The following is a 14,626-nucleotide window of genomic DNA, read 5'->3' as shown; positions in this document are numbered from 1 at the left end:
CACATACACCAATCCACACATACCAATCCACACACTGAATGCTTTCCTACCTTTCCTCTTTTCTCCTTACAGCTTCTTTTCCTCCTCTTCTTCAGTTCTTCTGTCTTCTGTCTTCTTCCGGGTCAGAGGGCACGGACGGCAGTGGGCGCGGCTTCAGTGTTGTGCGCCGGGATCTGACAACAAATCCCGGCGCACAGCAGCTGTTGCCGCGCGGATCGCAAGGGAGCGATATCGGAGGTCTTTAACAGACCTCCGGCTCCCTTGAGTGGTTTTAATCCGGGTTCAAGGGTTGAACCCGGCTTAAAATCACTCAAGGGAGCCGGAGGTCTGCTAAAGACCTCCAATACCGCTCCCTTGCGAGCCTTCTCCTCCAGTGGCGGACATTGCTGTCCGTCTCTGGAGGGGTGCCGGCAAGTTGGCACCCCCCTGATGAGCGGCACCCGGTGCGGACCGCCCCCCCCGCCCCCCGCTAGGTACGCTACTGACCCAGACACACACAATCTCACCATTCCTTGCAATTTACAGGACTTAAAGCAGGGGTTCTCAAACTGCGGCCCTCTAGCTGCTGCAGGACTACATCTCCCATACTCCTCAGCCAGCCCCTTAGCTGAAGGAGCATTATGGGAGATGTAGTCCTGCAGCAGCTGGAGGGCCGCAGTTTGAGAACCCCTGACTTAAAGGATCTGCTACTAAAGTTCTGGTGCCGGATACCACAGCACACCTGCAGAGGTCTAGCGGAGTCCATGCCTCGACGGGTCAGGGCTGTTTTAGAAGCAAAAGGGGGAACCTACACAATATTAGGCAGGTGGTCATAATGTTATGGCTGATCTGAATATATATCCCTATACTGTAATTGTTGCATAAATCTATACTACAAATGGGAGATAAACTTGTTATTTTGTTATTGCACTTGGATGCAGAAATTCTTGAAAATGTCCTGGACTCCCAGGCAAAAAAATTGACACTCAAAAGGTTAAAAGTGGAGTGCCGAGATATATCAGGATCATATCCCAACGCCCAATAGAAAGTAAGTGCAGCGGAGGGGGCATAGGCAGTACTGCCCTGGGGGTAGGCCTAGGGCAGTGCTGAAGATAAGTACGCCACTGGTCTAAACCACTGCAAGTCTAAACTCTAAACCATTATAAGATCAAAGCAAACTTCTGGGACATCAAAATGGATCAAACTAATTGACAAAGTAAGTTGATGTATGTTACATAAGTCATACAACTATTGTAGAGCTTCTCATTATTATTAGTTACATTTCACACATTTCTGACTTGAAGTAACTTTCATGACTGATTAAATCCCACTTCAAAAGAAAATCAATCACTAAGAACTTGTTACATTTGTAGCAGGCAGTTATATAAAAGGAACGTGTGCGTAGACATGTCCCAATGGGCCAAAAATTATTCGGACTCATTTTCCGGTTCGTTTTTGACCCGTTCATTTTTTGCGCAAAAAGTATAAAAATATAAATTTTTAATTCAGGAACGAAATTCAGTGCCCAGTGCCCACATTCATTATTATTTACTCTCTCACACTCACTCGCTCATACTCTCATTCTCACTCGCTCTCACGATCTCTAAATGTTTCCCTAGCTTCTCTGCCAACCACTTCCACTTCTGCATTTTCTTGTTCTTCATCTTCTCTCTTTTATCTTTTCTCTTCTGTCTTCAGCTGCATCACCAAGGACATAACCTGGCGCGAACTTTTGCCAAATGGCGGTGTTTCTGGTGATGTCCTTTTGCCCGATCCTCCAGTTGGGGAGGAGGACATCACTGGAAGTGCTTCAATTTTGACAGACATTGACCTTTTGGTGACATTGTCTCACCCGATTGAAGGATCTGACATAACTGGGAGAATCGGACATAACCTGGAGAATCGGGAAACACCACTGGAAACACCAATATTTTGGTGGAAGTTTGCACCAGGTTATGTCAGTGGAGATGCGGATAAAGAGAAAACATAAAAGAGAGACAATGAAAGATAGAAGATGAAGAACAAGAAGATGCAAAAGCAAAAGTGGAAGTCGTTAGCAGAGAAGGTAGGGAAACAATTAAAGAGAGTGAGAGAGAGTGTGAACGAGAATGACAGAGCGAGAGAGAGTGTGAGTAAAGGGCCTGCAAATTTTGGACAAAAATGTGGACGTTTTGGCTTCGTTTTTGTCCGCTTCCCTAAATTGAGCAGTGATGCCATACTGATATAAACAAAATCAATTAAAACTCTATTCCTTATCCACGTAAAATAAAAAATACTGATCTAAACACAGTAAAAATGTATTCTTTAAATCTAACCCTCCTACTGCTGGCACATATTTAATTGTTAAGATAAATTAAAACCTGGCTACTTCTGCACCACATAATAAGGACAAGTATAATGTTCGATGTAATGACTCCAAGTTGATTCTTTTTCTTCATTCTACTGAATAAGTTGTTATTATAGTTCAAAGTGAAAAAAAAGCTGTTTTGTTATTCTTCTTACATTTTATATTTAACTCTAACAGCTAACAGCTAAGTCAATTGCAAACAAGAACGTAATCAATGGCTGGTTACAACTGGCCTCCATGTATGCTAATTCATGTGATAAGTGAGTATTGTCTTTTAATGGAACCTTATATTCTGTTTATATTCAGTTAATGAATGACAGTTTGCATTATATATGGGGTGCAGTTAAGCCTTGCTTCATAAACAGTCACAATGGCCAGAATACATTATATCCTAGGACTGAGTCTAGTGTTATGTTTTATAACGTGTGCTGTATCTGGACCCAAAAAGGAGAGGTAAGCTTACTTTATTTTTACTTGAGATACTGAATATAAATTCACAAAATCCATAAATTAAGAAATTGTAATGTTAATGTGAAAAGCTAGAATCTTCTGCTGTTCTGTGCATAGGACTATTGCTTTTATTGAATGACTTGGAACCAGTTGAGGACTGGCAAGGGTGGAAGATTGTCCATTTGGATTGTTAAGATTTAAATGATATTTTACTTGCAATTTCACATATTCCAACCCCTCTCGGAGGTTTAGACAGGACTGTATACCCCACATCGAGAGCACAGCCTGCAAAATGTGCTTTGGGCGTCTTTATTTCTTGGCTACTTGGCTAGACTTGTCCCTCAAGCTGAATGCAGCCAGTCCTCCCCAGCTTGGAATCATCTGAGGAGTATATTGAGTACACTGGAAATTTCCAGAAGTTCCCTGAAATCTGGAGTTTGTGGGTGCAAAATATACACGGGTGAAGTCAAGGGGTTATTTAGCATTGTTTTCATGTGTAACTGCAGTTTTCCAACTTTTAGTGCACCCACGCAAATTATATATTGTTCTTTACTCTTAAGTTTATTGCATAAATTGTTAACTCTTTTATTATGTGTTTTTGTCTCCAAAAAATAACAAAAAATTTATTTTATTCAGGCTGACAAGAGAAGCCAATGCACCACCTCCAACAGACTGTGTGCTGAGCTCCTGGGGCAAATGGAGTGAATGTGATCCCTGCACAAACCTCCGGGTAACTCACCCACCACTGTAAAGAGCTGAAAACATAGGGCTGCAAACAAAATACTGAAATTTGACTTCAGGAACACATAAAAGTGTTGTTTCACTTAAAAAAAGCATTAACTGTTTACCAGTATGTTAGGCACTCTTTCGTATTTGTTTAGATCCGACCCATCTAGTCTACCGATTTTTCCTGATATAGAGACTTCAGACCATAATCCGTTCTTGATGTTTTCTTAAGACAGGATAGCCATATTCCTATCTCATGGATGTTTCAATTCCCCCATTGTATTAGCCTCTACCACTTCTGCTGGGAGGCTGTTCCAATTAATCTACCACCCTCTCAGCAAAATAAAACTTCCATACGTTACAAGCTCAGTTTTAGCTTCTGGCCTCTTGACTAGGTGGGACGGTTTGTTCTTTTCTATGGTCCCTATATATATTGGTACAGTCAGGTCGTATATAACGCCAGATGCCAAATGTGTTGTAACACTCACTCCTCTTACATTAAAGCATCGATCTCGTAGCATCGAAAAGTTTGGTCAGTATGGAGGACTTCGCTGTCTGAGTTCATTGGGAGAATCTCAGCGCTGCAAACCAAGCAAATCTTGCAAGGAAGCCCGCATTGACTGTGGAAATGATTTTGAGTGTGAATCAGGTCATTATTATCTTTCTTTATCAAACAATGCCTCAACAACCTTGTAAGACTTACTTTTATCCTTTGCTTAATCTTCATTTTTTTTTAAATTTAACAGTAATATTGTCGTTTTAAAGGACCGTTATACTGTTGTTCTAACACGAAATACCCATACATTTTGTAAACCTTGAGGACGGGAAGAAAGACAGTACAGTATATAAAATGTTTACTGCATGAATAAATTAATAAAAGGCTATATAGTGCCTTTCTTTCCGTGCCTAGCAGTTACTAAAACGATTTGGTTTATGCCAGTGGTATGCCTTTATCACTGATTTGTTTGTGTTATGGCCATACCTGGGAACTTCTCGGCTCCTGCTACCCGGAGCCTTCCCTTGCGGGACACGGCCAGGACTGCACACTGGCGTCGCTGGGCGGTCCCGCTGACGTCGCTGGGCGGTCCCGCTGATGTCACTGGGCGGTCCCACTGATGTTAATGGGCGTTCCCGCTGACGTTGGCGGCGTTCCCGATGAGGGCAGCGGGAAACATTCCCGGTTAAAGGAAAAATAAGCGGGGAGCGGGGCGACCCGGAGAACCAGAGGAGCAGCGCTTACACGGCAATATCCGGGTCAAACCCGGAGTGTTCCCAGGTATAGTTATTGCACCATATGTACAGTGATTTTTTTAAAAAATGAAAATACATTATTTTCAATAAGCCTGATTATAGTAGATTTTGATAAATTGTCCTTTGTCCTCTAACTCACAGGTAGATGTATAAAGAGAAGATTATTGTGTAATATCGATAACGACTGTGGAGATCATTCAGATGAGTTATGCGAAGATGATCAAGAACCAAAGTCACCTTGTCGCAGCATGGACATCGAGTTGTCAGAAATAGGAAGGGTTGCAGGAAATGGGTGTGTATGATGCAGAACAGTACTAAAAAAAAATTTTTCTATAAGCATTACATTTTTTTAAGAAAAATGGGTTTGTTTCCTAGAATTATACATTGCAACCCTTATATGATATCCTGTACGTTATACAGTGATACAAACACCTGTTCCCAAAACAATGACAACGTATGTTTGGTTAGACCTATGAAGCATAGACAGTGAGTTTATCGCCTTTTGAGACCCTCCATTTTCTTTCCTGTGGCCCTGAATAACCACAATCGGACATGTTGTCTCTGTAAGTCAATTTGTTATGTTACATACTACTTGTTATGTCCTGTCTACGCATTGTACAGCGCCACGGAATTTGATGGTGCTATATAAAACAATAAATAATAATAATAATTGTGTCACAAAGTAAAGCATCCTTCACGTGTGGGCTGATACACACATGTTGGGGTCAAAATGTTTTGAGTTTTTATTTCTCATTTGCGCAAGCTGTGTACACTTTATAGCAGGTAAAACTGTAAAACAATGTGCGGTTTTTTTCAATATATTGCACTTTTGATATTTTTATCATGATGGATTATATCGATAAATAAGACAGAATTCAATTATGGTTGGAATAGCAGAAATGTTGAAAAATGCCTTTGTCATTAAGGGGTTAAATTATTTTTTTTTTGCCCACATAGAATAACAACGTTTATAAGTATATTCTAATTCCTTTTAGTTTGAACATTTTGGGCATGAGCTCCAGGAGAAACCCTTTTGACAATGAATACTTTAACGGTATTTGCGAAAGAGTTCGGGATGGTAACACAAAAACATATTATCGCAATCCATGGAATGTCGCAAATCTAGTTTATCAGGTAAGGAAATTAAAACTTATAAAGAACAGCATTTTATACAAATTACAAAAAAGTGTAAAACACCATGCTTCTCTTCCTCACTAAAGCTGGTACCATGGATATAAACATAATATAGAGTTAAGGTTGTCAGCAGGACCAGACATTTTCATGTATTTCTGTCAATAGTATCCTATTATTTCTATGTATTTACACATATTTGTGTTTTATACACGTTTTAGAATGCTCACACGATTTACCTTTTTTTTTTTTCTTTTAAGACTAAGGCTGACAAGTCATTTACCACCGAGATCTATGAAGATTCTATTGAACTGCTAACAAAAATCATTCAAGAAAAGACGCAGGAATTCCAAGCGTCGTTGTCTCTAAAAGTGACTTCAACCGAAGCGAATGACACTTCGGTTACTGGAAGTCTGGGAATAAACACATCAAGGAATGAAAGTATACAGGCTATCAAACAATATGCAAAAGCTGGGGTACAATTATCTAATTATTTAATATCAAATATGAGTTAGTACAAAAAAATCTGCCATTGCCCTCTGAGACACCTGAGGAAACATTGCATTAGAAATACACATACTTATGGCTGATAACAATACAGCCCAGTTTGAGGTCAGCCCTGTCTTACCTACAGAGTTTGGGTCGTACGAACTGTCCTCAGTTTTGAACACTCACTGATCTTCATATTCATTGAGTCCTGTAGAAAAACATGGACATAGTTGCACCTCCTTACCAACAATTTGTCTGTAAATGGCAGGTTTTAACTTTTAGTGAAGATTTAAATTGCTGTTCTAGCTTTCGCCTTGCAGGTTTTGAGTAAATAACTTGGGGCACTTATGTCAGCAAATACCTTAAGGACTTCAGTCCAAATGACATAATTGCAGACATTAAGTAAAGGCTCTGTAGGGATCATGGCGAATTCTCATGTTCTACCCAATAACTCACTACAAATGTTCCAATAAACTAAGGATTCCATCAAATCAAGGTCCAACATAACAAAATGTTCACCTTGGTGAACACGTGTTTCGGTGGTTATACGTTCTAAATCTTTGACAGATCATTTTTGTCCCATGGAGTGCATATTCTGTCTAAACTGCAGGTTCTAAGTCAATTTAAACATTAACATCTTGAAAGTAAAATATCCATGTATACATCAAGTGCCTTTCATCTATTTTTCTAATAATAGATTTTTCTTTTTCAAATTGTTTCCTCATATAGAAAAAAACATTTATTAAAGTGTCAGGAACTTTGCAGTTGGCCAGCTATCACATGAGGACTCGAGGTGTTATGTTGTCTTCTTCTTTTCTTGATGATTTAAAAACTCTTCCGACCACATACGAAAAAGCAGAATACTATTCATTTTTGGAGATGTATGGAACCCATTATGCATTGTCTGGAATACTTGGGGGGAAATATGAACTGGTATACGTTCTGGATTCAACAACTTTAAAAACAAAAGGTATGGTCATATCAGTCTTTTCATTATTTATCTGCATATGTTTCTATTGTGTTCTAGTGGAAATCTAAAGGTTCCATTGTCTTCTTTCTGCAGCCAACCTTTTCTCTGATATTCCTCTGTTTCACTTGACAATTCTGTATACTTTATCTACAGACATTACAACCAAAGATGTGACAGAATGCCTTGGATATGATCTTGGCCTGAGCGTGGCAAGTGAAGGAATTGAAGCTAAGGCTCAAATAAAAAACCCGAAATGCAGCAAAGTTTTGTCTTATGAAGAAGGTAGGCATTCAAAGCTACTTACTACCTTAATTATGAGAGGAACACAATTTGTTAATAAAAGCCAGTGCTCCTCTTTCTCACATGCCCATGGGTGGCTTCTATTTTAGATAGACACATGCTACATATAACACGCCATACATTTTATGGGTGTGATTAGATGCATGGCTATGGGCAGGGCTTTATCAATACTTTTTATGTGACTGTGACCTATTGGTAGTTATTTATGTAACTGAGCTGGAGTATGTATTTTATTTACATGGTTTAATTGATACATTTAGCATAACTTTTAGAGATGAGGGTGATGTGGTAGGCTTTGTTGACTTGCCCTAAAGTTAGTTCTGGCCCTCTTGATAGTTCAAGTCAACCACTATGCAACAGCTTTCTTTGAATCCCACTCAACAGCTTTGGATAAGAGGTGCAATAGAAATTTGCTCCGCCACTGGCATAAAACCAACCAAATAACACATTAAATATGCATGTAACAGTTAAAATAGAAATCCATAGAAACCTAAATTCACTAGTGCTTTATCTTATGCATTGTCAGTACTTTAATATGTTAAATGTTTTAAAAAATAAAGTTATGTTGCAAAAATAACAAACAAAGCGCCAGACCATATCAGAAAAAACATCCACTCCAACACTGATATCAATTAGAGAAAGGAACACCGGCACGCCACAAAGACAAAAGTAATCAAATAAACGTATAATATAAAAAATATGTTTTATTTGGATGTTTGATCCCATATATATATATAAAAAATATGATGAATAATATGATGTAGAAAAAATATATATCCACTCTACATGTATACTATGTCATTGCATTTCTCCTCCATTGACATATAAATCCTCCTATACTTTATGTATTAGAGTGTTTTAGGTGATCATTTGTAACTATCTGAAACACAAAAATAATGTTTATAGACTGATAGAGAGAATTTTATAAATATATTTGTAGTGAATGCATTGATCTTATTTTCCGCAATCCTATTTTATACTTTGTCTGGAAATGCCCAGGTATTTCTGTACACAGAAACCAATGTAAATGAGGAAAAATGTAACATACAAACAATATCATATAAAAAGATCAAATAATAGTTACTCATTACAAAATGACTCCTACTTGTCTAACAATCATATGATATGGACAGTAGGGGGCAGTGTTGTATACTCCTGAGACTTAAATAGACTTTTAAAACAAGAGCGTGACAATTACAATATTGACTAATGCAACATTGATTGCGTATACAGTTTCCTCAGTGAAGAGTTTTTGATTTGCTTAAAAAGAAAAGGGAAATATAAATAAAATAGTGTGTGTATATGCTGTATTTGTATAGTTTTCGAGTGAGAGTGCTTTGATGTATGTTATTGAATAATATAAGCATGCATAAAAGTGAGGTGTTAGCGTGTGTGAGTGTATGATGTTGGTGTGTGTGTTATCGTAAGGCTTTTGTGTGAGTGTATATGGCAGCATATATCATTAGTGTGTGTGTGTGTAATAGTGTATGGAGTTATCATGCATCTTCATGATCATATAGTATTGGAGTATGCGTGTCTGTTACTGTGTTGCTATATATTAGAGCGTGTATTTTAGTGCATGGTGTTGGCATGACTGTGTATATCTAAGTTTATGGTGTTGAAAAGTAAGGGGTGAGCATATGGATAGCGGTGTCTGGTTTATGGAGAGGAGAAGCAGAGAAAGAATATGTCTGTGTATATATGTGTAATTTGTGTTTAATATGTGGTATTAGAGCTTGGGTGTTAGTATAGCTGTAAGGCAAGAAAAGTTAAGGATACAGTGCGAGTGTGACTCCAAGTGCAATATGTGTATACATTTATATAAAGAAATAACCCACTATCAAGTAATAAATTAATAATATATATTCCCAAACTGTAAAGCACTAAATACATTCGTAGATCTTGTCTACTTCACCAAGGGCATGAACGTTAATTTTCAATTATATTAACTCGTTCAGTGCTGGAGTGTTTGCTTATTAATAGATATCACGCAGCATGCATACATAAATACCTACTATACAATATAGTAGTAATATGAAGAAAAAAAACACAATTCAAAGATATAAACAATTCAGAAAATACATAATATGTAAAAAAAAAAATATATTTTAAAAAGTTGATCTACCAAAGATAATACTACAACCCTAACATACAAGGCCAATCACAGTATAGAACAATTCATTGGTGAAAGAGGATTGGAAACATCACTTCACAGAAAAATAAAGTTATAGTAAATATAAGAAATATACATAAAATATCATATATATATTAATAAATAAGAAATCATTTTAAATAGCTCTTTAGTCCTCTAAAATGCTTATAATTCAAAATCGTTGTTTAAACTTTGCAGGTTCAGGGAACATCCATCCATAGTTTCTGCCCTATCTCAATCCTTAATATAAGTTATTATTTCTAGTACCACAAATACTGTGTAGCTGCCTGATATTGTTGATGTCTAGCTCTTTAATAATTGTAAGGTGGTACACTTTTTGTTTAAAGGTGGTTGCTGTCCCTAAGAGTTTTTTCCAATTAGTGTTTCCTTGAGTTCCTCCCATAGTATCTTTTGGGGGACTCATTTGTTAAGACCTTACTTATTCCCCAAGATACCTTCTTTAAGAGAAAATATATAAAATACTAATTCATAAGCAAACCATTCTAGAATCAAAATGTCTTTTACAAAAGAACATAAGGGTATTTACAAGTAAATGGAAATGTTCCCTTTTTTATGTTTTCAAACTTTCCTCTCCATTTTCTCACTTTTACCCATTTTTTCATGATCACATACAGGCATCCTGTATCACTGGAAAAGAGACATTTGATCACTGCAAAGAAACACCATTTCACCCTTTGTATATAATTATGATTGTCCTCTTGTAGACATTTCTATATTGTTTTATAAAACATTTACATTTCCAGGAAACACACTTAAATCCGGTGTGATTGAGAACGTAATATCTTTCGTCGAGGGAGGAACATTAAGTACTGCAACAGGTCTCGATGAAAAGCTTGGCAAGACAAACAAAGACGTCAGTGTGGAGGACTTTGTTAAATGGGCTTCATCCATAGTCGATTCTCCGGTTCTGATAAAACAAAAGGTACAGTTTTAATTTTTCAACTAAAATTATTTGTGTGATTATGCGTGTTCTAAAAGTAGATTATTCGGCAAATTAAAGTGCAATATCAGTCCTAGTCCTAAAATATGTTACAGATCAGCTGAGCGTGAAGTCTAAGGGATGTCCTTATGTTGGCCGAAGGAGCAGGTGGCTGCAAGTAGCTCCAAAAACTTGAGGTTTTCATCTCATTTTTTGAGAATCTGGATGACAATACACCTAGTGATGCCCCTTATGCTTTATTTTTCTTAGATATCAGCACATTATTACCAGGACCCTATTATTCAAGGCAGTTGGTACTTTTTGTTGTTGACCCATGGTCAAATAATCCAAATTTTTAGATGCTTAAATTCCAAATTATCTTGATGATTGGTTCTACAAGATGAACTCTAAGGCTGCATTTTTACTTTATTTTTTACAAAACGTGTCACTAGGGATATCCTACCGAACCTGATTACCCTACTATAAAAGATAAAATAAATAGAAATACATTTCTCACAATATCAGGCTCATTTGGTACCATCTGGCTTTATTTCTAATTATGTTTTGTTATTTTATTCTTATATGTACAGCCAGCTCCAATTTACACCCTTATTCCGCCTGATATGAAAGATGCCTATATAAAGTCACGGAATTTAGAACGAGCGATCGAAGATTATCTCGATGAACACAGTGTGTGCAAGTGTCATCCTTGTCAAAATGGCGGCACTGCGATGGTTATAGATGGTGAATGTCTGTGTAAATGTTCCAAATATTTTACCGGAGTGGCGTGCCAGACAGTGAAGTCAGACCTGTACAAAGGTAATAAAGTATGCAGGTGTGATCAGTCCTTAAATCACATAGCATATACTGTCAAATATAATTGCATGTTTTACGTTATATCTTTTCCTATGAGTGTTATATAATTTCCAAAAAAATGCAATAATAGATTCTGTGCCCCAAGAAATCAAAAGCCAATTAATTGCAACCATGTCAAGTGCTTTATTTTAACTCTATTGCTCAAATTGTATTTCAGAAATAAATCTTAACAATCTTGATAAGAAGAATATATCTATTAGCTATTATTTGAAACAAACTAGCCGGTGTGCATTGAAAACCCTCTTATATGACTATTACCATGTATAGCTCTAGTCACAAATGGTAGAGTTTCATTGAGCTGGTAATCAAGTCAAGCTTCTCAGGCCAAGTATCAATTACCAACAGAGTTATATATTAAAGATCGTGTTTACCTTTTCTTCTAGCTAAATGACAATTTACTGTATTTGCTTGATTATAAGACGACCCTGATTATAAGACGACCCCCCAAATCTGAATATTAATTTAGGAAAAAAAGAAAAAGCCTGAATATAAGACGACCCTATAGGAAAAAAGTTTTACCAGTAAATGTTAATTCATCTAAACTATTTTTTTTTAATAAAAGCTATGATTGAGAAAAATATTTTGGTTTTATTTCCTTCTATTTTCCAACCTGCCCCCCAGTTATGCACATCTGCCCCAGAAATGCCTTATACCCCCTATATGCCACTGTGCCCCATGATATGCCTTTTAACCCTCTAAATGCCACTGTGCCCCATGATATGCCTTTTAACCCTATATGCCGCTGTGCCCCATGATATGCCTTTTAACCCTATATGCCACTGTGCCCCATGATATGCCTTTTGACCCCCTATGTGCCACTCTGCCTCCAGAAATGCCTTATACCCCTATATGCCACTCTGGCATTTAGAGGGTTAAAAGGCATATTATGGGGAAGAGTGGCATATAGGGAGGTTTAAGGCATTCAGGAGGCAGAGTGGCGTATAGAGGGTTAAAAAGGCATTTCTGGAGGCACAGTGGCATTAAGGGGGTTAAAAGGCATTTCACAGAGCACTCTGCCTCCAGAAATGCCTTATGCCCCCCATTTTTTTCAGACAGCTTCAAGAGGAGCTTTCACCATTTAAGTTTTCAAAACAATCTTCTTTTTTAGAACAGTTTTGGTTTTTGCATAATATAATGTTTTCAATTAGCCGCATCATAGTCATTTGAATGCTTTTTCTAGAGCTTTTATTTCAGCCCAATCACCTCGAGTCTTTACCACACTCATCATATACCCTTATCCCCACCTTTTTAATTGTACGGCAATCCCAAATCTAAGACAAGGACTAATTAAGGTCTGAATCTTTACATCAGGAAGAACTGGACTAGATGAGCTAAATGGTTCTTATCTGCCATAAAAGTCTATGTTTCTGTGTCTTGTGGTAAACAATAGAGTGGCTCAGTCTTAATCATCCAGGCTGACTCTCCAAGTAATTAAAGTCCATAGAGGACAAGTAAGAACCTCTATAACATAGTGATAAAGAGCCCAGTATGGTGTTTTTAGCAAGGAAAGTCACCCAAAATATCACACAACTGCCAAAAACGACTGTATATTACTGTATGTAATGCTGAAAATATTTTGTTTTAATGTGACTATCCTTTTCAGCTCACTTCTGTGAAAAATCATAAGGCCAACTGTCAGCAAATGAAGAGTTACATTTACAGACAGGACCAAATATTTTTAATTTTTTACAGAAAAATATTTATACCCAGAAAAACAAAACCCAATTTTAGAAAAAACATCTAAAATCTATGGGACTTTTTCTACAAGGTGTATACATTTTGCTTGATAGCTCCAGCTATCACAGCTGATTTCATACCTTGGAGGTCCAGGCTACCCAGGAGCTAGCCAGGAGCTAGCCACGTGATTTGCCAAAAGATAAAACTGTATGGGGGGTGTGTAGAGAGTGGGCACGACTAAACAACACTGAGAATAAGCTCAGTTAACCAGAGATCATAGGAAGCCGTGCTTTACCCGGAGACTCCAGGTAAAACCTAGAGAGTTCCTAGGCGTTCTCATTTCCAGACCTCTAAAGACTTGTTTAATCTTCAGGCCCAGAGAGTGGCATTAGGCTCCAGCCATTATCCGTAGAAGTTCTTCCTGTGTGTTTCATGTGACCCTACTGTGGTTACCTGCTGTATGATAGTACTGGTGATATTAAAAGCCTTTTTGTTTTCTTACAGGGGAACCCAAACCTATTGATGGAAACTGGGGTTGCTGGTCTCCTTCGTTATCATGCCTTAACGGTGAAATAACCCTAACACGCCAATGTAACAATCCACCTCCACAAGCAAATGGTAAAGATTGTCATGGCGAAAGAAGAAGAACCGTGCCATGTTAACAAAGCTATTTTTTTTTGTTACCACCAATAAAATTTAAAAATTGAGAACTGTAGAAAGATTTAGTTGCCATATATGAATAAAAATAAATAGATTTTTACAAAATGAGCTGTTTTTCTAGTAATTCAACTAGAAATACTTTACTATACGCCTTGCCAGCCAGCTCAGGCTTGTGTGACAGATTAAGGGTCTCTAACGAGAACCCTCCCCAGACTCAAATGCAGAAATTACTCCAATAGATTTCATTAGGAGCCCTTTCTTGTCAGTGACTAGCTCATTTTAGCCAAAACTAGAATGAATTATGAAGTTTGGAGGAACCATTATGGTGCTGCTCTGGACTTGTCTTCAGCAGGTAGCTTTTTTATTTGTCTTTTTTTTTTTTAACATAAATGCATATTAAAGAACTTAATAGTACTTTAAAATCGATTTCTTTTTGGTGGATCTGTACCTTTAAGATAATTACATTATTTCTGATCTAGGCATTAGACTACAGCACATTCACAGTACATAGACTTGTTCTTTACATTTTGGCCAAACACTTTTTTTGTGCTATACATTAAAAGGATATTTCACCCATCATATGCACTTTAATGGTCCCTTTAAATGGTTGTCCCTGCAGAGTCCCTCATATGTATTTGCCACTTTCTCCATCCTCCAGCAAAATGGCTGCATGCGGCT

The 14,626-nt window shown here is 37.5% G+C and overlaps 1 protein-coding gene across 1 annotated transcript; it reads left to right on the top strand.

The window, feature by feature from the left end:
• The first annotated feature begins 1,993 nt into the window (after positions 1-1,993).
• Positions 1,994-13,950, top strand: LOC149283784 (complement component C9-like). The gene is given in 13 exon segments (XM_089497300.1): positions 1,994-2,044; positions 2,504-2,586; positions 3,413-3,506; positions 4,007-4,151; positions 4,895-5,045; positions 5,749-5,887; positions 6,145-6,360; positions 7,103-7,343; positions 7,497-7,611; positions 9,311-9,336; positions 10,560-10,738; positions 11,326-11,554; positions 13,793-13,950. Coding segments are annotated over 13 exon segments (1,827 nt in total).
• The last annotated feature ends 676 nt before the right edge of the window (positions 13,951-14,626 follow it).

This window comes from Sceloporus occidentalis, unplaced genomic scaffold, assembly GCF_023333645.1.
Source record: "Sceloporus occidentalis isolate IW3139 unplaced genomic scaffold, rSceOcc1.0.p SCAF_101, whole genome shotgun sequence".
NCBI lineage: Eukaryota > Metazoa > Chordata > Lepidosauria > Squamata > Phrynosomatidae > Sceloporus > Sceloporus occidentalis.
This window is presented reverse-complemented; position numbering and strand designations above follow the sequence as displayed.